This window comes from Nicotiana attenuata, unplaced genomic scaffold, assembly GCF_001879085.1.
Source record: "Nicotiana attenuata strain UT unplaced genomic scaffold, NIATTr2, whole genome shotgun sequence".
Classification (NCBI taxonomy): domain Eukaryota; kingdom Viridiplantae; phylum Streptophyta; class Magnoliopsida; order Solanales; family Solanaceae; genus Nicotiana; species Nicotiana attenuata.
Genome location: NW_017670238.1, coordinates 119,109 through 145,566, shown reverse-complemented (window position 1 = coordinate 145,566; position 26,458 = coordinate 119,109). Strand labels below are relative to the sequence as shown.

At 38.4% G+C, this 26,458-nt stretch overlaps 1 protein-coding gene across 1 annotated transcript in view; it reads right to left on the bottom strand.

The window, feature by feature from the left end:
• LOC109236427 (ribosomal protein S4, mitochondrial) overlaps window positions 1-22,115 on the bottom strand; it is a 45,474-nt gene extending 23,359 nt beyond the window's left edge. The window contains exons 1-2 of the mRNA XM_019402610.1: window positions 21,955-22,115; window positions 21,564-21,680 (exon numbers count right to left, since the gene is read on the bottom strand). Coding sequence (XP_019258155.1) covers window positions 21,564-21,680; window positions 21,955-22,115 — 278 coding nt within the window. The remainder of the gene's footprint in view (window positions 1-21,563; window positions 21,681-21,954) is intronic.
• Between the last annotated feature and the right edge of the window lie 4,343 nt (window positions 22,116-26,458).

The following is a 26,458-nucleotide window of genomic DNA, read 5'->3' as shown; positions in this document are numbered from 1 at the left end:
AAGGCCTAGGAAAGAATATTTTTCATATGAAAATGACTTTCAAACATTTCTTGTCAATAATGAACCATCAAATTATTTTGAAGCTATTCTTCAGATGCTAAATACTCGAAAGAGGCAATAAAAGTTGAAATTGATTCTATTAAGAAAAATAATACATGGATTTTAACTGAATTACCTCCTGGTGAAAAGCCTGTTGGTTGTAAATGGATTTTCAAAAAGAAATTTAATCCTGATGGATCTTTAGATAAATTTAAAGCTCGGTTAGTAGCAAAAGGTTTTTCTCAAAAATAAAATATAGATTATTTTGATACATTTGCACCTGTGACTAGAATTTCTTCTATTCGAATTTTAATTGCCTTAGCTTCAATCCGTAAGCTTTTTATCCACCAAATAGATGTGAAAACTGCTTTTCTAAATGGTGATTTAGAAGAAGAGATTTATATGGTTCAACCTGAAGGCTGTGTCATTCCTGGACAAGAAAATAAAGTTTGTAAATTAATTAAATCTCTTTATGGCCTTAAACAAGCTCCTAAGCAGTGGTATGAGAAATTTGAACAAGTGTTACTGAGAGACGGTTTTTCTTCAGTTGAGGTGGATAAATGTGTTTATACTAAAGTGGTAGACAATGATTATGTGATAATATGTTTATATGTTGATGACATGCTTATATTTGGTACAAGTTTAAATATTGTGCAAAGTACTAAATTATTTTTGTCTTCAAATTTTGATATGAATGATCTGGATGAAGTAAATATGATATTGGGAGTTAAAGTTATAAGGAGTGAAGATGGCATAATTTTTTCACAAGAACATTATGTTGAGAGACTTCTTAAGAAGTTCAAATATTTTAATGTCACATCGGTGAGCACTCCTTTTGATGCTAACTCTCAGTTAAAAAAGAATAATGGTGACACAGTTGTTCAGTCTAAATATGCTCAGATTATTAGGAGTCTGATGCATTTAATGAATTTTACAAGGCCTGATATAGCCTATGTAGTGTGTAGACTGAGTAGATATACTCATAATCCCAACAGAGAGCATTGGTCAGCATTAGATAGACTAATGAAATATTTGAGAGGAACCATGAATTATGGTATCCTATATAGTAGATTTCCTTCTATTTTAGAAGGGTACAGTGATGCAAACTGGATCTCTGATTCAGATGAGACAAAATCACTAGTGGTTATGTATTCACCTTTGTGGTGATGCAATATCGTGGAAATCAGCTAAACAGACGATCATTGCTGGATCGACTATGGAATCAGAGTTAGCTCTGGAGTTAGCTGGTTTTGAGGTTGAGTGGCTAATAAACTTCTTAGCTAATATCCCTTTAATAAAGGACGTATTGCCTCATGTGTCTATACATTGTGATTTCCAAGCGGCAATAGCCATAGAAAAGAATAAATCTTATAATTGTAAAAGTAGACACATGAAATTGAGACATGATGTCATAAAGCAGCTGCTGAGAGATGGAATAATTTCCATTGATTATGTGAAGTCAGAAGTTAATTTGGCCGATCCTCTGAATAAACCCGTGGGAAGAAAATTAATTCTTCAAATCAAAAGAGATGGGGTTAAGGCCGACATGTTGTCAATAGAGATGGTAACCCAACCTATGTGATTGGAGATCCCATAAAGTAGGTTCATATGGGTAATAACAAGTTGATATTGGCACTGAAGTACTAAAAGAGAGTGCTTGACTGCTACTAATTGAGAGGCTGAGTTATAACTCTTAATGAAATTCATAGTCCTTATGGATGGTGTATTTAAAAGCAGTATATACTTGATGAATTCACCTATATGAGAGTGGAGTGGGCCGCTCCTATGAGATTTTGGCCTAGTCTCTAGAGCTCTCAAGAATAACCAGGCACACGCATGGCCTATTGGGCGCAAAACCGCGTTGAACAACAAAATTACCCGGGGTCAAAATGTGATTGATAAAATCTCTGACTTACAATAAGAATTATTGGTTCATAGAAATATTACATTTCACCAGTAATTCTGTGAGTTAAGTTTTATTGGTCTAAGTTTGGTTCATAGTCCGAAAGACACCAAACCTATTGCATTTGGACCATACAAATCCAGCAAATCTTACTCCTCTTTGTATGAATTTTTTGAAAATATGTGGGGGAACTGTTGTGATATTTTCCAAAAATGGACAAAAGTTCAACCATGTGTCAACTTGCATGGGAAGTTCAAAACATGTGGCGACTTGCATGGGAAGTTCAAAACAAGTGTCATACACTTGGCATGCCCTAAGCCTCTCAATTAGCCTATAAATAGGCCTTCAAATAGCCATCATGTATCAGCAGAATTTTCACTTTTTGCCTCTTTCGTTCCTTTTCTTCCTCCTTAAAATATTTATAGTCTATTTTGCGTTGTTCCCTCTTTTAAATTGCTGGGTTTGTGACATTTGATTTTGCTGATTCCTGTATCCTCTAAATAAATAGAGATGGGCTTGTTTAATCCTGGAAAAATATTTCACATTGCTGAAATAGTTTCTTAGGACAGTGCCTAGCACGACTCAAGCCAATTCGTGTGTATGCTTACAAATAATATTATTACAGTATTATTATTGTTATTTTTCGGTATCATTTCCCTACAAAAAGTCATGCAATGCTTATTCCAAAAAGACATTGTGTTAAATTTGCAAACAATGTCTTACATAAAAAGTTGATAAAGAGATAAATAAACTATATGAATACTTTAAATAATGTGAGGTCTCTAAAAAAAAGCATGCAAGTTTGATCCGAAGCTCAGTCAAATCATATAACGAGTTTTGATTTTAATCATTTTCTAATTTTATTTTTATATTATGATGTAAGTCACCAAACACATGTTAGGGCATATATTATTAATCATGCATAGATATAGTTTACTCTAATAATTGTCATGGTTAAAAGTTTGGGAGATTGTTGGGATATATACTATTAATCATGGATTTTGGTTTGGATATAGTATTTATTATGGAATAATTATTTATTCAATTTTAATTAAGTTTTAAATAGATTATCTATTCGTTTGTGTCCTTTACTTATACAGTAGGTGATTTAGTGTATAGAGTTCAGCTTATACATGAAAGATTAAACCATCGGTTCTTATAAGTGTAAAGATCATGTTCACAATCTAATTATGAAATTGGACAAACCATTAGGAATGATTGCAGCAAAACATTAAATATAATTTATCTTTATTGTGGGAATGTGTGATGACCCAAAAGGTCATCTTGCATTTTAGAACCCAATCCGGTGTTCCGCGGCCTTCAAAACCTCATTTTATTTTTCCTTGATTTGCTTGCATAGTCCGCACGTGTTTCCGAAAAGCCTTTATGTGGAAATTTAAGAAAAATAATAATTTTTGTCTTTAAAAGTTGATTTAGTTGACTTCGGTCAACATTTTATGTAAACGGACTCGTAATTTGTCAGTCCCGGTGGGTCCGTATTGAAATATGGGACCTGGGCGTAAGCCCGAAATCGGATTCGGAGGTCCCTAACCCGAGTAATGAATTTTTGATGAAAACTGTAAGACTGAAAATCTAATGATTCAAAGAAAATTGATTAATGTTTGATATCATTGGTATCGGGCCCGTATTTTGATTCTGGAGCCCGGTACAGATTTAATATAATATTTAAGTCATGTCTGTGAAGTTTGGTAAAAATCGGAGTTGATTTGACGTAATTCAGGCTTCCGGTTGTGAAAATAGGAATTTCAAAGTGTTCTTAAGAATGTCATGTGTTTTGGTGTTAAATCCATAGTTTTAGATGTTATTTTGGCGATTTGATCGCACGAGCAAGTTCGTATGATGATTTAACACTTATGCATGTTTGGTCTGGAGCCCCGAGGGCTCGTGTGAGTTTCAGGTAGGCTACGGAGTGATTTGGACTTAAGAAAAATTGCTGGTATGCTTCAGGTCTGCAGATTTTGCAATTGCGAGGTTTGACTCGCAAATGCGAGCCTCGCATTTGCGAAAAATGTTCGCATTTGTGAGCAGTAGGGCGGGGAGGGGACCTTCGCAATTGCGAAGCTCCGGATCACAATTGCGATCAGCTCAGGCCGCATTTGCGAACACTTGTTCGCATTTGCGATGTTAGCAGGCCTAGGTCAGTCTTCGCATTTGCGAAGTAAAGTTCGCATTTGCGAACCCCTGATCGCAAATTCGTTACCTGCAACTGTTCAAAAATAATTTTGGACGGGATTTTTCATTCATTCTCTCATCTTTCAAAACCTAAACCTCAAGAGGCGATTTTTCAAAGACCATTTCTTCCCAAATCATAGGTAAGTGATTCTTAACTCATTTCTTTAAATATTTCACTTCTTCTAACAAGATTTTATCCTAGAATCTAGGGTTTTCATGGTGGAATTGGCGATTTTTGGGTAGAAATTAGGAATTTCGAAATTTGGGGATTTAGACCTCAAATTGAGGTCAGATTCCAAAACCAATTGTATATCCAGGCTAGGGGGTGAATGGGTAAACGGGTTTTGGTCTGAATTTTGGATTTGGACCAAGCGAGCCCGGGTGTTGAATTTTTCAAAAATGACCTAAATTGAATTCCTTGTTATTATGGGTAGTTCCGAAGGCTTAAATTAAATTATTTGTTCGATAATTTGCTAGATTTTATTGGTCTGGAGGCTTGTGTGAAGGAAAAAATGGTGGTTGAGCCTTGAGTTTGGCTGAAGTAGCAAGGTAAGTGTCGTGGCTAACCTTAACTTGAGGGATTATGTGTTATTTGCTTACTTGTTACGTGTTTGGATGTTGAGTACAACGTATAGGTGAGGTGACGAGTATCTATACGTTGTTGTCGAGTCATAACATGTGAGTGAGTCTTATTCTTGGGAATGTTATATTTTTTATCATATTGTTATGTGTAGACTAGTTATTCGATGTGTTGAGGAGTATCTAATCATGTTTTTTTTAATGGAATTTGGTACTAATGGGGTTTTACCCAAAGTTGTGATTGGTATTGCGGAACTAAATATTGAAGTAAGACTTGTTGTTGCCATTTCTATCTCTCTATTATTGTTGTCTCTGTTTTGGTGAGGTAGAGCGATAAAGCACGAAGGGTGATGCGTGCATGTTTCTATTACTTATGTGGTGAGGAAGAGTGATAAAGCACGAAGAGTGATGCCGTGCACATTTCTATTATTCGTATGGTGGGGTTGAGTGGTAAAGCACGAAGGGTGATGTCGTGCACAATTCTATTATTGATTATCTGGTGAGATTGAGAGTAAAAGCACCAAGGGTGATACCGTGCATTTTTCGTTTGCTGTGTTTACTTGTTATTACCAGTTCAAAGTGTACTAGTTGTTTAAATTCCTCTACTGCTGTGACTCTTTGTTTTGGTACCCCACAACATGTTTTCTCCATCCCGTTAATTTCTGCTTAGCTTCTATTAATTGTTATTCTGTTAGCATATTATTTAACTGCACATGTTTATGTATGTGTCTTGCTCTAGCCTCGTTACTACTTCGCCGAGGTTAGGCTCGGCACCCCAGTACATGGGGTCGGTTGTACCGATACTGCAATCTGCAGTTTCTATGTAGATTTCGGTACTGGACCGTGTTGACCCGAGTTGAACTGCTGTCTTCAGACCCACAGGAGACCTAAGGTAGATCTGCCGGCGTTCGTAGACCCTGGAGTCCCCTTCCAATTGTTCCAGTTACTGTTTTTTTAAAGACAGTCGTACTTTCTTTCAGCCAGTATTTGTAGTGACTCTTAGAAGTTCGTGAATTGTGACAACAGTTTCTTGGTAGTTGTGTATAAGTACTTGGGTTATTATGAAATTATGTACTCTTTAAATCTGTTTTGGTTTAATTGCTGTTATTTACTGATTTGGTCAAGCGTTTTAAATCTTCAACTGTTGGCTTGCCTAGCATCCAAAAAGTTAGGCGCCATCACGGTCCCGATGGTGGAAAATCCGGGTCGTGACAGAATGGCTTAATTTCAACTTCTTGTGCTAGTACATTTTGTATGTATTGAACGGACCAAGTAGAGATAAGTATTTTATACTGACTTAATAAAATAAATTCTCTACTCTGTAAATGTACTTTTACTCTTAATCTTGATATAATTATTATTAGCTGTGTATATTACTATTATTTTGATTTATTAAAAGGAGAGATCCTTTCGTGGGTCAATATGCCTGGTAAATTAGACAATAATAATATACATTGGCAAAGTTATTGTTAGTTGATGAATTCATGTCTTGGTCTAGAGATTAATGATACACCTTTATGAAAGCTTATAAGTTTTCATGTGTAAACCCTGCAGGTAGATTTTCTATCTGTCACATGAATAAGTATCAGAGGCGGATGTAGGATTTTCAGAGGATGGGTGCACCATTACTTTTTAAAAAAAAAATTACACAAAAATGGTTGTAGGGGATTCGATCCCTGACCTTAAGGCTATTGGAAATAAGAGACCAAAACCGGTGCACCACATCATCTCTTTTGACCATGGGTTCCATCAAATATATATATATATATATATATATATATATATATATATATATTTATTAAATTATGTACATCATATCTATACTTTAATCCGAGGACCACGGGTTCACGTGAACCATATTTTACACTATAGATCCACCTCTAAATAAGTTAAGCGAAAGTATAAAGGAAATAATCAATGAATTAAATTGTCAGTAATTTAATTTATTTGATTAGTATCTGAATCTTAACATGGGAAGTTAAGTAAGATTTAATGGAAGAATTTCAAAATCGAACTGAGGAGTACAACTACGAGTTTTTAATGGAATAATTTGCAATTTATTATGGTAGTTATAATTCGGATATTTCGAATTAAGTCCATAATAGGAAGCCTCATCAATTAAATATTGTGGTTCCTACTATGCCCGAATAGTTAGGAATTAAATGGAATTCTATTTCTTGGTGGAAAAGGAAGACCCAACAGGTTTAGGAAAAGGTTTTAAACCCTAAAACCTATGGCTGTATAAAGGGGTCTTATTCCATAAGGAGGCTATGATTTTTACTATACGGTTACCTACGAGAAACTCATGCACACGAGTTTTGCCAATTCCGAGTATTATTTGGGTCACACAGCAGAAAACTGTGGAATTGTAGGATGATCTCGTGGATGGCATTGCTCTTGCTTGGAGGTTCCTATCACGATCGCAGTCACGCTTCAAGAGATAAGTATCGATTTTATGTTTGATTAAAATCTGCGATTATGTATTGTCTATATTACATGCAAGTGATCCTGGCTATTTACTTCCAATGTTCATACATGTTTTCCATCAATTGCTATCAGAGACTACTTGCATCTAAGTAGATAACGTATTATGTTCATATAGATGTGCAATTGCAACTATATGAATGGTTTGTTTTTCTGAATTGGTTTTCGTATAAAAAATACGATTAGAATAACATTATTTATTCTTGAGTCAATGATATCAGCTTTAAGTTTGCTATTTCCGGAATAGTTTACTTGAGATGTTTACAGTTATTTAAAATGTTCTCATTGTTACTAGACATGTTTTACTATTACTAGAGATATGATTACCATTACCGAAATTAGATTACATGATTTGATAAAAATTGAAATGCCCTGTACTGTTTTGAAAATGCTTCCATGTGAAGATTTACTGTTTACAAAGAAAAGCATGAATGGGAGGAGACTTTGAAGGATCCCGTAGCTAACGGCGGGTTCATTAGACCTGGTGCACCTTGTATTTACTGATTACCGAGTACAGTTAGAGCCCTCGCTAGCGGGAAGGTAGAACTAGCATACAGTCACAGTTTTCCCTCGAGAAGGGACCTACAGTTATATTTAACTCCTTTCACGAAGGGGTCCACACAGTGATATAATGTCACGATCCAAAACCAATCGTCATGATGGCGCCTATCGTGGAACTAGGCAAGCCACTACTCAACCATTTCAACACAGTAAAAGCTTAAAAATATATACACAAGCAATTAATATTTAAGAAAAACCTTTTTAAAACAGAAATAAACCTGCAACGCAATACAAATCTCTCCCAAAAATCGGGGTGTTACCAAGTACATAAGCGTCTATATAGGGATACAAACTACAATGTCTAAGGAGTAAGAACTGAAATACAAGTAAAGATAATGAAGGAGAGTCAAGGCCTATGAACGCCATGTTTCTACCTCGATAGCCTCCAAGATCTCGACTTCTCACTAAGCAACCGCCGTGATCGGAAGCACCTGGGTCTGCACACGAGGTGTAGGGTGTAGTGTGAGTACAACCAACTCAATGAGTAACAAATCCAAATTTTGGACTGAAAGTAGTGACGAACTCAACCGGCACAATTCAATACAGAAATAACAGTGTAGAAACGTAGACATGCTTTCAAGTTTGATAGATAACTCAAAACAGAAAAATGGATCAAATCTGAATGATATGAAGAACATAACTCATCTACTTCTACATGTCAATACACATGTTGTATGTGACGCACCATGATGATAGCCTCATGTGCTCACACTCTCAAATGCTCAATCACTCAGTACTGTATATGGCCCATGCGGGCCAGGGAAGATCCATCCAAGAATATATACATCACTAACCATCGGTTACCCAGTACTAAGTAGGGCCAATCGAGCCCATGGAGAAGATCCATCCCCAGGTATATAATGCCTCGGACAAGATCCATATCCAGGGAAGATCCATCCCTCAACATAATCAACCGCACTCACTGGGGGTGTGTGCAGACTCCGGAGGGGCTCTTTCAGCCCAAGTGCTATCATAAATCAGTATAACCACTACGGCGTGCAGCCTGATCCCATAAATGTCACTCATAATCAGGCTCTCGATCTCACTCAAGCATCAATCTCTCCAGTCTCACTCACGAGCTCACAATGTCATGAAACTAGTCCGAAAACAATGATAGATGTATCAATAAATAACAACAGAGACTGAGATATGATATGAAATGAATGAGTATGACTAAGTACGAAATATCAACGAAATCAGTAAGACAACAGCAAGAAATGAACACTACGGGTCCCAACAGTACCTGTATATAGCCTAAACATGATCTCTAGCATGATTGAAGCTCAATTACTTTATCACATGATGAAAACACGGGTATCAACAAGATAGAACCACTATACAGTGCCATGGAATCGACCAGGTCACAATTCTGACAGTACACGCCCGCATGCCCGTCACTTGGCATGTGCGTCACCTCATTACCAATCACATAACACATAATTCTGGTTTCGAACCCTCAGAACCAAGTTTAGAAGTGTTGCATACCTCAAGCCGAGCAAAACTCTACTCCAACACGCCTTTGCCTCTCAAATCGGCCTCCAAACGTCCCGAACCTAGGCACAAGTAGTACAATACAATCAATATGGGCTAAAGAAATCAATTCTATAAGAAATTACGAAGTTATAACTCAAAAATTTGAAATCGGCTCAAACCCGCCCTCCGGGCCCACGTCCCGAAATCCAACAAAAGTCACAAAACCCGAAAGCCCATTCGACCACGATTCTAACCATACCAAATTTATCAAAATCCAACATCAAATCACCACTCAAACCCCCAAAATCGACTATCCAAATTCCTATCCTCAAACCCCCAAGTTACACCTTAAAAACACACTAACTAGGTAGAAAATCAGTGGGGAAACATAATTATTGAAGAAAAATCAACAAAAGGAACTTACCAAGGGAATCCCCTTGAAAATCCTCTCAACAATCTCCAAAATCCGAGCTCAAAATGTTAGAAATGGTGAAAATCTCGGAACCCTCGCTTATATAGGTTCTGCCTAGTCAAACCGCTTCTGCGGCTCACTTAGCCGCTTCCGCGGCCTCATAGGAGCGCCTCAGAGCCCGCTTCTGCGGCTAATTCTGCACCTGCGTCCAAACTTCTGCGCTTCTGCGAGGAAGATCTCCGCTTCGACGGAGCCCAGATCCACAAGCCAACCCCGCTTCTGCGGTCCTTCTACCGCATCTATGGTCACGCAGGTGCGAGAAGACCATCGCACCTGCGACCACCTACCGCCTCACCTCAAACTCCGTATCTGCGCTGCCCTCTCCACATCTGCGAGCTTGCACCTGCGGTTTCCCATCCCCAGATGTGATTACACTAGTAGAGACCAGACTTCAGCTACTTCTATAATTCAATCCCAAGTCCGTTAACCACCCGAAATCAACCCGAGGCCCTCGGGACCTCAACCAAACATACCAACAAGTCCTAATACATGATACGAACTTAGTCGAGCCTTCAAATCACCTCAAACAACATGAAAAACACGAATCTCACCCCAATTCAAGCCTAATGAACTTTAAAATTTCCAAATTCTACAAACGACGCCGAAACCTATCAAATCACGCCCGATTGACCTTAAATTTTGCACACAATTCATAAATTACACAACGAACCTACTCCAACTTCCGGAAATCCAATCCGATCCCGATATAAGAAAGTCCACCCCCGGTCAAACTTTCCAAATTTTCATCTTTCTCCATTTCAAGTCTAATTCTAGTATGGACCTCCAAATCACAACCCGAACATGCTCCTAAGTCCAAAATACCTAACGGAACCATCAAAACTCAAATCCGGGGTCGTTTATACATAAGTCAACATCCGATCAACTTTTCCAACTTAAGCTTTCAATTATGAGACTAAGTGTCTCAATTCATTCTAAATTCTCCCTGGACCCAAACCAACTAACCTGGTAAGTCATATAACAGTTGTAGAGCACAAAAGAGAGGTAAATGGGGGAACGTGGCTACAACACTCAAAATAATCGATCGGGTCGTTACATATATATTACATGACCTTTTCTGGAAACCTCCCAAATATAAAGATTTGCTACAACACAGTATTTACCGAGTTTATTACTGAATTGTTAAATTGATTTTGTTGCAGGAAACATATGATGAGACTGATTATTATTATCGTTTAGAAAAGGGCATTTTATTTTGTGATTATTATACAAGCATATTTTTTGACTTGTCCCCTATTAAAAATGATTGTGGTTAAGTAGTATTACTCACTGAGCTAGCGACTCACTCCCTGCTATTATTTTTACAGAGGTAACAGTAGATGCAGGCAAGAATTCTGTTAATTAGAGTACACAAGTTGGCAGTTCCTGGTGAGCCCCACATTTATTCACGTGGGCAAAGATTGTTATTTATTTATTATAGTCTCTTTATTGAAACTCTTAGACTCGCTCCATAGTCATTTTTATGAGTGTCATAAGTACTCTTTTATTGATATAGACTTGTGATTCGTATTAGACTTTTCTATCGTATACTTGGAGATGAAGTTAGTATTATTGTGTTGGAAATACTTTGTGAATGAGGATTATAACTTATTTGGTCGATATAGGTTGGTTGTGTCGTTGATTTCTAAGACAAGTTTATTTTTGGATAGTCCTAAAACAGGAAAAACTCTGTCCATTTTCTATAAATTATCGATGAGGCTTACTTGGGAGCCCTTGATCATAAGCGCCAGTCAGGATCCTAAATTGAGTTGTGACATTAGTCTTTCTTCTTTCCGTTATAGTGGCTCACAGGAAACAACTCATTTTCTAGTCTTTCCTATTATCAAGCATTAAGCTATGACTTTCTAGAAAGAGTTAATTGCGATCGGCCCGATTATGTAAATAAAAGGGTATAATTATATGGGCATTTATTTTCTCCTTCTTGCATATATAATAATGTATAATTAAGAATTTATGTTTAATAAATGGTTACTATTTTAGGTGGTTTATTTATTTGCAATCATTGAAAAATTCCTAATAGTTTTATACATGTACAATTATGTTAATACATGAATTGAGAGTTATTATTAATAAATTGGATCCACCAAAGTGATTAATATATTTGAGTCATTGACTATTCTCAATGGTATCATGTATGAGTTGTCCCGGATAAGTGTATCCTAGTGGTAGAGTTTTTATCTACTAAAGGGGATTTACCATTAGATACTAGTAACACTAAATTTATTCATGAGAAGAGATATTAAGGAGTTCCCAAAAGGATAAAAAGTATTATCTTGGATTCCCATGTATAAAATACGGAAGGACAATTTGATGTAAGAGGAAATCTTGTGTGTCTTACCCAAAGAAAGGACATAATTAATGTCACGACCCAAAAACCATTAAAGGTCATGATGGCGACGGACACCACTGTCAGGCAAGCCAACAATAAATAATTAATTTGGTTCTCATTTTAGTATTTTTAAAATCATAATTTCCTTAAGTCAAATAATAAATGGTGAACTTCACAGAGTAAATAATAGTATTTTTAACAAATTTCAATACTGAATAATCCCATAATCATCCCAGAACCCGGTGTCACAAGTGCATGGACATCTACTAGGAAGTAAAAATAACATAAAATGACTGTCCGGAATACAAATTGGACAGAAAGGAAAATACAAGTACTCTGAAGGAGACTCTGCTGGCTGCGGATCGTCTCATAAGATCCAACCCACCTAAGTCCCCGTATCAATCATGCCGCTGCGCCCACAAGGCCACTGAACATACATGTGCATGTACAACAAAATATACATCAAGTGTAGAATGAGTACAAAAACAACGCGTACCCAGTAAGTATCCAGTCTAATCTCGAAGAAGTAGTGACGAGAGGTCAACTCCGACGCTTACTATGGCCATCAATAATATAACTAGTCGTGAATTTTTTAAAAACGGCAGTAAACTCAAAGAAACCATGAAGCAAGTAAACAATCCTTTTGGTAATAAGAGATTTCCAAATTCATATTTCATCATTTATCAATTTATCTCAGACCAGGGAGACAATATCATTATTTATAAATTTCAAGGCAAGCGATACAATTAAGGATCCGCAAACCAATGCACGAAGCCTCTTTCACAAGGCATTGATCTCAGGTGACGCTAAAGACAATACCATCTTACTCTAAGCATCTAAATTCTCTCCTGCTCATCCGAGCTCGTGACATCCTCGTCAACACCGAACTTCAACCTTAGCCCTTAACTTTCAAATTTCATGACGCTTACCGCACTTATCTCACCGATATGCGAGAACCCAAAAATTTCATCATAATTCCTAAAACAATAATAGGATACACACTTCACTTTGTAGAACCTTTCACTTTACTCGTTTTAGGAGAATCATTGCAACACATGACTGAATTCTCATAACCGTAGAACACACAATCCTCAAGTAGTAGTCTTGAACCACCATAACTCGTCCAGGATCTGCCTACACATAACAGGCCATAATACTCGAATGCATCCAAATACAATCAATTACGGCGGCCGTCAAGCCTCACGCACGCCGCCCCAAATCACATGCATAATTTAATCATGTTGGAGGAACTGATCACTCCCACCATGCCGATTCAACCATGGCTAACCGATCCAACTTTCTCTAACTTATCCTTAACTTGTCTTTGAAATAATAATAACTCCATTCAACACATAACAAACTCAATTCGCACTCATCCTGAGTAGCCTTGTATCACGAGACCAGCCTGTCTCAAATCCCACGAACCATCTCATACCCTCCTTGTGCGCATGTTTGCATCCTCAACTGATACACCTATTCTGATAATTCCTCTACGAATCCTAAGTCATTTCCTCTCATTCCTCAAAATTCTACACTGAAAGCCGAAGATATCATAGAATATTCCAAGCCTCCTTTTATAATCCGCTGTAAAAGCTCGATTCTTAACCATACCGCGGGCTTGAAATCATTAGGCACTGCATTTTAACCTTTGAATTCGCTAGGACCATTGTTGAGAGTCACCCACTCTTGCTTGGTCCCAAATATAATTAACTCCAAGGCTCTTCTAGCACATAAACACCCTCTCAACGAAGCACCCGGCTGAATCACTTTCCTTGTAACTCACATCTACACGCAGCATAAATCCTGAACCTTCCCAAGCCTGAACATACTTGATAAGGCCAATTATAGCACACATCCCTCAAATTCTTTGCCCAAATCACCACTGATGACCCTCTTCCGTAGTCATAATATCGCACTAATATGCTGATAACCAGAAATCTCACAAATAGACGACCATGCAATCCAACCGTAGGCGGTGGCTCTCCCACTTAGCTTGAAGCTACTGTTACATAACTCTGAAGCCGCCAAGATTCTTTCTTCATTGTTGACCAGATCTTGCACAACCAACTCGCCAAATTCCTCGAATTCCTTCTATTTGACCCTCCATGAACACTCTGAATCACTAACCACATTCACATATTCGACCTCTTACCGAATAGCTAGTAGAATTCTTCGCAGAGCTTTGTCAACCACGCGACCGCTGACCTGCTCACAGGAGATAACACACCTGTGGAGATTACATGCCGACATCTTCCAACGTCGCTGCTCGGGGTACAATCGCTTCAAATTCGGTAACCCCTCCTAATCTCGTGCTCATTCACCAGCTGCACAAGTCCATTCACTCCTCATGGACATCAACTAAATGTGCAACAATGTCTTCTAACCCTAAGTCATGTTGTATCCTTCTTCATATCAAGCAACTCCTTTTCATCGCATCAAATCTCCCGCCGCCTAATAGCCAATATTCCAAATTGAGTCTGTAGACCCAGTCATTGTCCACCCTGAATCCTAGATCACTCTAGACTTTTCTCAGGGTGTATAGTCATCCTACCGCAGAACCCATATGCTACTCTACCACTCTCCCACTTTGGTCAAACTCACTCCTTTAAGCAACCATTTGACTCCCGTTCCTCACTCTTGGCCTTCTAGAAAATCTAACCACCGCAAGGCACCTCCCACATGTACTTCCTCATCCTTCGCTGCCCAGTTGTTGCCTTAAAAAAATCTATCTCTGTAGCACTTGAACCAACAGATCGCTACTAACTTTAAACCTCTTAGAAGTTCATCTTTCTCGAGCCATCAATACTAGAAGTGCCAATTCGATTCCGAAATTGCTACACTCCGTGGTCTCTAACAACCGCTTCTCAAGCACCATTTCAAAATACCCTACCCGAAGGCAAATTGAAGAAGACCATAACACCGGGGAACTTAACACATTCAATCAAGGGTGACGACACTACATCACAGATGAAAATTCCACCACGCTTGAAAGTACCAAATCTCGTTGCTCTATCAACCCAAACCTAAACATTTATAGTCTTATTGTCTTTCCTCTGTCAGAAATAAAATACTGAATCTCTGAATCATGTACTGAGTAGACCTTCTTTCAAGTCATTCACGTCCCGACACATAGGCAAGTATCCTACCATCACATCAATACTGTGCGATAACCATTCATGAGCATCATAGAAACCTGTACATAGCCTCAAAGCTCTCAGAAGTACAACTACTGAGCTGAAATGACAGAATATCCTTCAGCAAGGCGACGACAATAGCCTAGCCAACTACGCAGGGAGAAACATCCCGCAGCACATCTGTAGTACCATTACAATTCCTCAATTCCCGATTTTATAACCAGCGTTTCACGTCGCATGAAATTGAATGGAGAGGAAATGAAGTCATAAGCCTCAAAGGAATCAAATCGCATGATGAGGAAATCAAGAAGGGAAGTGCTCCTAACAGCCCTGTAGCCTCTCGAAGATAAGTACAGACGTCTCCGTACCGATCCGTAAGACTCTACTGGACTCGCTCATGACTCGTGAGACCTAACTGAACCTAGTGCTTCGATACCATGTTATCATGACCCAAAACCCATTAAAGGCCGTGATGGCGCCGGACACCACTGTCAGGCAAGCCAACAATAAATAATTAATTTGGTTCTCATTTTAGTATTTTTGAAATCATAATTTCCTTAAGTCAAATAATAAATGGTGAACTTCACAGAGTAAATAATAGTGTTTTTAACAAATTTCAATACTGAATAATCCCACAATCATCCTACAATCCGGTGTCACAAGTGCATGAGCATCTACTAGGAAGTAAAAATAACATACAATGACTGTCCGAAATACAAATTAGACAGAAAGGAAAATACAAGTACTCTGAAGGAGACTTTGCTGGCTGTAGATCGTCTCATAAGATGCAACCCACCTAAGTCCCCGTATCAATCACGTCGTTGCGCCCACAAGGCCACTAAACATACATGTGCATGTACAACAAAATATACAGAAAGTGTAGTATGAGTACGAAAACAACGCGTACCTAGTAAGTATCCAGTCTAATCTCGAAGAAGTAGTGATGAGAGGTCGACTCCGACGCTTAGTACGGCCATCAATAATATAATTAGACGTGGATTTGTTAAAAATGACAGAAACCATGAAGCAAGTTATCAATTCTTTTGGTAATAAGAGATTTTCAAATTCATATTTCATCATTTATCAATTTATCTCAGACCAGGGAGGCAATATCATTATTTATAAATGTCAAGGCAAGCAATACAAGCATGCACAAATCATGCCGAGGTCATACGGCCCGATTCAACATAATATTCAAATTGTGCACTGCTAGAGGGTCGAATAGTGCAAACCATAGATGCATCTATTTAATCTACCGAGGCGTTCGGCCCGTTCCACAAAAGATAAACACATTCAAACAGTCAATCAAGAATTCATCAAGGGGCAATTATCCAAGGAAAAGGAATTTATCTTTTAAAAGTCAAGAAAATGATGTCTAGCTTTTAGAAATTTATTTACAAAGTTCGATATGATTTAAGCATTTTAAATTGACAACAAGATTGCAGATATTACAAGTAAAGCATGCTTTTGGGTCCTAGACTACCCGAACTTAAGCATAATAGTAGCTACGCACGGACTCTCGTCACCTCGTGCGTACGTAGCCCCCACAAATAGGAGCACATATTGATTTATTTCACCTATGAGGTAAATTCCCTCTTACAAGGTTAGAAAGGAGACTTACCTCGCTCCGAAGTTCGATAACCGGCTTCCAGGCCCTTCAAACAACTCGAATTCATGTTCAACGCTCCAAAACTAGCCAATAATTATGCAAACCCATTAATATATACTCAAATACTCATTATAATCCAATTTATAATAATTTCTAACCCCGATCGAAAAGTCGATAAAATCACCCTCGGGCCCACGTGCCCGGATTTCAAAATTTTCGATGATAAACTTTACCCATAACGCCACAAACTCAAATATATAACTTATTCCAAGTTCCATGTCCAATATCGTGGTCAAAATCCAAAAATACAAATTCTAGGTTTTTCCACCAAAACCCCAAATTTTCACTAATTTTCCATGATTAAATCCATATAAACTCATGTATTTAACTCAAAATTGGGAAGAAAGCACTTACCCCTTACTAGTTGATGAAGATGGCACTCCATATTGCTCCAAAATCGGCTCTCATGGACGAAATAAAATGAAATTGAGCCAAACCCTTCGTTTTAAAGAAGACACTGCCAGCCCCGACCTTCACACCTGCGGTCCAGTAGTCGCTTCTGTGGCTACGCACCTGCGGAAATCCATCGCAAGTGCGGCTCTAACTCAACCCAGCAGCTTCCACTTCTGCGATCTCCTTTCTGCATCTACGCCTTCGCAGGTGCGGATCTTCCCTCGCACATGTGCTCCTGCCCGCTTCTGCGACTCCTAGGCCACTTCTGCGGCCAAAACCTTGCAGGTACGCTTACACCAGATGCCAGCTTCCTAAATCCTTCTTCAAATTCTAAATTCGATCTGTTAACCACCCAGAATCCATTCGAGGCCCTCGGGACCTCATCCAATCACACCAACCTGTCCCAAAACATAATGCGGACCTGCTCGAGGCCTCAAATCACATCGAACAACGTCAAAATCACGAATCACACCTCAATTCGACTTTATGAACTTTAGAAGGTCAAACTTCTTCATTCGATGCCGAAACCTATCAAATCACGTCCGATTGACCTCAAATTTGTTACACACGTTGTATTTGACATTACGGACTTACTCCAACTTTCGGAATCGGAATCCGACCCTAATATCAAAAGGTTCACTTTCGGTCAAACTTCTCAAAACCTTCAAATTTCTAGCTTTAGCCACATGACTCCAAAATGACCTACGGACCTTCGAATCCACTTCCGGATGCGCCCCAATAACAGAATCACTATACGGATCTATTCCCAATCTTGGAATCCCAAACGGACATCGAAAACATTGAAATTCACTTCAACCTAAATTTATGAAATTCTTCCAAAAGCTCTTCCACAATAGGCGCCGAAACTCTCCCAGGTCATCCAAAACCCTATCCGGACATATGCCCAAGTCCAAAATTATCATACAAATCAGTTGGAACCTTCAAATCCCGATTCCAAGTTTGTTTACTCAAAATCAACCCTTAGTTAGATTCTTCCGACTTTAAGCTTCCAAAATGAGAATTCTCTTTCCAAATCAACTCCGAACTCCCTGAATCTCAATTCCGACTATGCATACAAGTCATAATACCTTAAGTGAAGCTGATCGTGCCCTCAAACTGCTGAACGATGCCCTAGAGCTCAAAACGACTGGTCGGGTCATTACAATCAATGTCATGTGCTCATGGCATAATTATAATGATAATAGAAAGCATGATCATATTTATTTTAATCCATGAGAATGCCTAAAATGGTTAATCTCTGAATTTGAAGGTCATGAATTTGCCGAACTCCAGTTGACCTGAAATTTAGTAGATCCAGTAAAACGACCTGGTGAGAAACACTCTCTGCTATGCAATGAATCACGTTGTTTTGTGTTGTTTTGAGGTCTTTAGATTGGATTAAATAAGCTTTAAATATTAAAAGCTATTCTTTATATATCGAGTTTATTTGTGTTAAATCTGGAACATGATTACACATAATGGTTTAACTTAATATGATATATGGAAAGAATTTAAATCACATTGGTTGAATCTTAAATTCGCCTAAAAAGACTTATTCGAATTTGGTCTAGTTTTGGTGATCATCATCTCCAATTGCCTTGAAATTTGGATGGTTCATCAGAAACGACTTGATAAGAAATACTCACTGCTATGTAGTGAATTATGTCGTATTTCGGCAGTTCAGGGTTATTTAGATGGATTTTTTTGGTAGTTTGCGGGATTAAAATGTGATTTAGATATGAAAAGCCATTCCTTTTATGTCGGTCTTATTTTGTTAAATCTGGAATATGATGACGCATGTGTTATTTTACATGAACTGATATATGGTTGGAATGTATGCCATGTTTTACATTCCTAAAAATGCTTAATGGTAGTTTTTTAAATTTGGTTGTTGTTTTGAAGATCATGACTTTTATGATCTCGAATTGACTTGAAATTAGGTAAGTCTATCGGAAAACCCCAGTAAATAATACTTGCTATCTGCAGTGAATAACATAGATTTAGTACCGATGCGCAAGACTCTACTAAACCTGCTCATGACTCGTGAGACCTATGTAACCTAGGCTCTGATACCAACTTGTTATGACCCAAATCCTAACCTGTCGTGATGGCGCCAATCGTGGTACTAGGCCAGCCGACATTTCCAAAATTTAGTAGAAAAATGAATAAAAGTTGTTTTAAAATGACTATATTCTCATAAACGGGGTAAAACCCAAAACATAAATGCAGAACATAACTCCCAAATCGGGGTGTCACTAAGCTCATGAGCATCTATACATCACCAATCTAGAAAAATAATGACCACGAAAGTCTGGATCTAAATACAATAAAAAGGAAATATAAGGAAGGAGAAACAAGGACTATAAACGCCGGGCAGTTACCTCGTAATCTATAAATATCAGTTGTGCACGATATCAATACCCACCGTGTCCTGAAATACCTGGATCTGCATAGGAAGTGCAGGGTGTAGCGTGAGTACAACCAACTCAACAAGTAACAATACTAAATAAAGAGCTAAAGATAGTGACGAGCTACACAGTTATAGTCAAATTTTCAGTAGTCTCAACAAAGAAAAGTTAGGCATGCTTCCAAGTTCGATAACTTAAATCAAATCAGTTTATACATGTCAATTTTAGGTAAAAACCAAATTTAAAATCTCTTAGAAAATTTCAAGTAGTGATATATGGCATCTAAGTGCAACAACAATGAGATCAAATGCAACCTCTCAGAGCAACAGTCACTCGGTCCTCCTATTCACTCCAACCTCGCCATCACTCATTCCTCACAGTCACTCATTCCTCTCAGTCGCTTGGCACTCGGCACTCGCACTCAGTAGGTACCTGCGCTCACTGGGGTGTGTACAGACTCTGGAGGGTCTCCTTCAGACCAAATGCTATATCAAGCCAATCATGGCATAAAACCAATGAAACATGCTGTGGCGTGTAGCCCAATCGCATAAATATCCTCACAATTAGGCCCCCGGCCTCACTCAGTAATCAATCTCTCTAGTTTCTCGGGCTTTCAGAATCATGCGGATCAGCCCAAATAGAAATGATATGATGTATCAACAAGGAATAATAAAGTATGATATGCAAATAAAACTAAGACTGAGTACAAACAACAATTAACAGGTAGTTCAACATGTATCATGGCCTTTATGGGTCCCAACGGTACCAACACATAGCCTAGACATGACTTCTAACATGATTTGCAGTCAACTTTCTATAACACATGGAAAGCATATATCTGGCAATAAGTTATTTAACTTCACAGTTCCATAGAATGGATTAAGTCCCAATTCCTACGGTGCACGCCCATAAGGGTGTCAATGGATATTTAAAAACTGACTAAACCGACCGAACCGTACCGTACCGAACCGATTTTTAGGTTTCCTTTAATAAAACCGTAGGTTTTTATATAAATCTATAACCGTACCGATAATTAAGGTAGGTTATTTATTTTATGAAAATAAACCAAAAAAAATACCGAACCGTACCGAATAAATTAACAATTTGAAAAATATATTTATATATTAAGTTTAAAAGTAATAAAGCATCAAATTTTTTCTTAGGCTTTGGAATTATAAAGCAGTTACAAGCCAACAAATTATTAAACTCAAAATCATAATTCCCAAATCTATTATGCTACTCCTATTGAAACTAAATTATTTCTAGCATATTCACTAGCAAGACACAAGGTATTGTAGCGATTATGAGTAGCGAACTACAAGTGTTGAATATGTTTCCTATTGTATGATTTAGATTTATCTTTTTGAATTTTTGATCTTCTATAGACTTTTTTCTTGAATCCTAGCTTGGTTACTATCTTTCCACTCGTGTGATTTATATTTTCTTTGTATTTGTTTAGTTTCTTTTATGTTGATGTAGAATAGTTGTTGGATCTATACTTTAGCCATCTTTCATATTTTCTTAATTCATCACCTTTTAAACTGTAAAAATGTCTACAGAATTTTTCTAAGTCCTATAAAAGTACGTAAGTTATTGCATTCTACTTCTGCTAGTGATTTTTACATGATATTATAAAAAATTACTGAAAATTTACTGAACCGTACCGATACCGAAGAGAAACCGACATGATTGAGATGGTTTTGAAAAATCTAATTTTGGTTATACATAATAGAATAACCGAAAAATTGGTATGGTATAAATTTTATAAAATAACCGGCTGAACCGAACCATTGACACCCCTACTCCCACACGCCCGTCACCTAGCATGTGCGTCACCTCCAAATCACTCACATGACACAAAATTCGGGGTTTCATACCCTCAGGACCAGATTTAGAACTGTTGCTTACCTCAATCCGAGCAAAATCCCTACTCTATTACGCCTTTGCCTCGCAAATCGGTCTTCGAACGTCTGGAATCTAGCCACAAACAATACAATACAATCAACACGGGCTAAGGAATCAATTCTACAAGAAATTACAAAGTTATAACTCAAAAATTCAAAATTGGTTCAAACCGGGCCCCGGGCCCACGTCTCGGAATTCAACAAAACTCACAAAAACCAAAAGCCCATCCAACCACGAGTCCAACCATACAATTTTTGTCAAAATCATACACAAATTCGTCACTCCAATTCCCTAGCACTACACCCCCAAATTACACCTCAAAAATACACCTACTAGGTAGGAAAATCAATGGGGAAGCATATTTATTTAAGAAATTTAACCGCAAGTGACTTACCTCAAGAATCCCTTCGAAATCTCTCTCAAAAATCTCCCAATTCCGAGATCAAACTCGTAGGAGAGACAAAATGCTCGCTTTTGTGGTTTCTTCCGCATCCGAGACTCCCACATCTGCTCCTGCGAACACGCTCCTGCGTAAAATCTTCGTTTCTGCGCCATCTCCCTTCTTCTCTTTTACGGTCCTCCCCCCGCAACTGAGGTCACGCAGGTGCAAGAAAACCATCGCACTTGCGACCATATGCCTCCTCTCCCTAAACTCCTCATCTGTGAACGTTTGCCTGCACCTGCGAGCACGCATCTGCGGTTCCCACTCTGCAGGTGCGATTACACCAGCAGCCCTCAAACTTCAACAATCCTTCAACTTCAAGCCTTGATTCATTAACCACCCACAATCAACTCGAGGCCCCCAGGACCTCAACCAAACATACCAACAAGTCCTAACACACGATTCGAACTTATTTGATCCTTCAAATCACCTACAACAACATCAAAAACACGAATCTCACCCCAATTCAAGCCTAATGAACTTTGAAATTTCCAAATTCTACAAACGACGCCAAAACCTTTCAAATCACGTCTGATTGACCTCAAATTTTGTACACAAGTCATAAATGACACCAAAAGATCAATCAAGCGGATGCAATCAAAGAGCATGAACCTACTCCAACTTCCGAAATTCTAATCCGACCCCGATATCAAAAGGTCCACCCCCGACCAAACTTTTCAAAATTCTAACTTTTGCCATTTCAAGCCTAATTCTACTACGGACCTCTAAATCACAATCCGGACACGCTCCTAAGTCCAAAATCACTCAACGGAGCTAACGGATCCATCAAAATTCAAATTCGGGGTCGTTTACACATAAGTCAACATCCAGTCAACTTTTCCAGCTTAAGCTTTCAATTATGAGACTAAGTGTCTTCATTCACTTCGAAATCTCTCCGGACCCGAACCAACTAACCCGATAACTCATATAACAACTTAAAGCACAAAAGGAGCAGTAAATAGGAAAATGGGGCTACAACACTCAAAATGACCAGTCGGATCGTTACATCCACGATGAGTAATGAAGATTTATGCATTCTGGATAGTGCTACAACTCACACAATATTAAGAGAAAAGAAATTATTCTCTTATTTGGTTATGAAAAAGGCATATATTAATACAATATATGGTAGTATAAAATTAATTGAGGGCTCTGAAGAGCGACCTTATTACTACTTGGAAGAATGATATTGGCTATTAAGAATGCATTGTATTGTAGTAAGTCTTAAAGAAACTTGTTGAGTTTCAAAGCTATTCGTCAAAATGGCTACCATATTGAGACCTCAACGGAGGAAAGGTTGAATATCTTTATATTACTATAATAAAAGCAAGGAAAAAATGTGTGCATGAAAATTTACCCGCATTTGCTTCTAGATTGTACCACATAATTATTGGTATGATTGAATCACATGCCATAGTAAGCAAAAGGCTTACTACTTCTAATGATTTTATCATTTGGCGTGACCGGTTGGTCCATCCCGGTTCTAATATGATGCACAGAATAAAAGAGAATTCAAATGAGTATACATTGAAGAACAAGAAAATTTTTTAATTTAAGCAATTCTCTTGTGCTGCTTGTTCTCAAGGAAAACTAGTTATTAAACCATCAGCAGCTAAAGTTAGGATTGAATCCGTGACATTTCTAGAATGTATACAGGGTGATATATGTGGGCCCATACACCCTCCTTGTGGACCATTCAAGTATTTTATGGTCTTGATAGACGCATCTACAAGATGGTCACATGTGTGCTTATTGTCAGCTCATAATATGGCATTTGCGAGATTGTTAGCTCAAATAATAAGGTTAAGAGCACAATTTCCAGATTATGCAATTAAGACAATACGTCTTGATAATGCTGGTGAATTTACATCTCAGGACTTTACTGATTATTTATTGTATGGCCACTTGAATAAAAGTTGAGCATCCGGTTGCTCATACTCATACTCAAAATTGTCTAGCAGAATCATTGATTAAACACCTCCAATTAATAGCTAAACCATTGTAAATGAGGAAGAAACTTCCCCTTTCAGTTGGGGACATGCTATTTTGCATGCAGCATCAATGGTGCGTGATAACCATGGATTTTAGCCTATATTATGCTCTCTTTTGCTTAGATTTTGGGTCAAAAGTGCGTTAAGGTATTCCCGAAAACTAACTTAAGGTGCGTACTTGCAGGTTTTGGTCAAAAGTAAGGCAAAGAAGCCAAAATGAACTCGTAAAGGATTCAAACTTGCACAAGCCCAAAGAATGGAAATGGAGCACTGTGAGCACTATTATTACGTGGTCGCGTAAGACCCTCCGCTGAGGCGATTAAAACTATGTTGTAGCGAAAGTGATGTTCAGAGAAGCTGCAGCCAAGTGCTAACAATGCTGCTGACCGCGTTACAAAAGCACGGTCGCGAAACCACTGGCGCAATCGCGAGTGAAATTGCGCTGAGAGCATAGTTATAGAATCAGAGACCTTGCAATATGAGCTCAAATGAAGAATACGGCCCGCGTCTAAATTACGCGGCCGCGAAGTTACCAGGCGCGGTGCAAATTCCGCTGAGGGCGTGAAAGAGGTTCAGAGACTTGGCTAGTGGAACCTAACTGAGGAACGCGGTCCGCGAACATTTTACGCGGCTGCAATAGAAGCCAACGCGGACACGATAGACTTTACACTATCCGCGTAACCTAGCCCAGTCCGAGTCCAAAATTGAAGAAACGCGGTCCGCGCTTGTTTTTGCGCAGCCATGAAAGTGCGCCGAGGCGCCCAGTATTTCGCTGATAGCGGAACCTCCATAGGGGTATTTTTGTCCAGTGATTTCAGCTGTGTATAAATAGATCCGTTTCACATTTTTAGGTTATCTTTTGTATCAGTGCGCTTGTGAATAGTCGTACTTTACCATTAAGAGTAATTTTAGAGTAGCTTTAGCTTATATTATTAGATTTTGTTCTTGTAATCAACTTTTATGGCTTATATTTCATCTTTATCTTTGATTTCTACCTTGATTATGAGTAGCTAAACCCATTATCTAGGGTTGTGACCCAACCCTAGTGTGGGTATTTAATGGGTCTTCAATTTTAGGGCTTATTTGTTTATGGGTTAGTAATATTTAGCTTGTTTCATGCTTTAACTGTTGAATTGGTGGTTGCAAACACTGATTCATGCCTTTTTTACTTAGGCTCTTCTTGAAAAAGAGAGCCCAAGTCTAGGAAAAATAGGCCAACAAGAAATTAGGGTGAATTCAAGAGATTGATAGCCCCAATTAAAGGGTTAAGCCTAGAGATAGTAATACCCGACTTGAGCCAATTCTATTTGCATTGTTTGAACACCCAATTAGGCTTGAGAAAGCCAATTAGGGAAAAGTCACTCAAACTACCGAGAGGTATAGAGTGAGTAATTATGTATAAAGGTTATATGACGACCGCATATATAACAAGCTTGTCCTAAATTCTAGACCCCAGTAGATACTCGCCTAGGGGTAAGTCACTTCCCTAGTGTTTTTTTTATCAATTGAGAAAACTCCTACAAAAACATTATACTTAGATTATTTTCTGCAATCAATAGCATTAAACGTAGAATAGAAACAAATACAAGCATGGTTAGAAGTGAAATTAAACGCAACACGCATAGCAAGATTACATAGAAACCCAACTCCCAACCAATATTAACTCCATGTGGATATCGATCCCGACCTTTTGGGTAAAAGCTTCATCAACTACTCCTCGCCATTATATAGTGGTGCAGGGTTGGAGCCGATCATGTTTTGGCGCCGTTGTCGGGGAGTTAAATGGTTTTGGCTATCTATATGACTAGTTGTGTGTCTTGTTTTTCTTTCCCTCTATTTTACTAACTTGTGTGAGTTAATCGATTCAGGTACAAAATGGCAGATAATGATCCTCTCGGAAATGTTATCCCGAGGAAGGAGGTAGATGATAATGCTGAAGATGCGGTGCATCTAGTACCTCAAGTTCAAAGAAGAGGTCGTCAGGCCATTGAAAACATTCTAGACCCTACCCCATCTCGTTCGTAAGCAGCTCCTCGGGTGCTTCCAATGAAGGCTACGCAAGTTCAATTGTCCCACCCCGGATCCGGGCGGGCAATTTCTAGATTACAAATGTCATGTTGACCTTATTGGAGCACAAAGGGTACTTCACAGGCGCTCCCCATCAGAATGCATATAAACATCTAAAGGGTTTTGTGGACACCTGCTGGGGAAGCAAACAGACAAATGTGTCGGAGGATACATTGAGACTAAGATTGTTCCCTTTTTCACTTAGAGGGAAAGCTTTGGACTGGCTCAAAAGACTCCACAACCATTCCATCACCACGTGGGATGAGTTGGCCGACAAGTTTATAGCCATGTATTTCTCACCGGGACATATGGCTACATTAAGGGATGAGATCTTAGCTTTTAAACATGAGCCAAATGAACCCCTTCATGAAATATGGGAGAGATATAGAACTATGGTC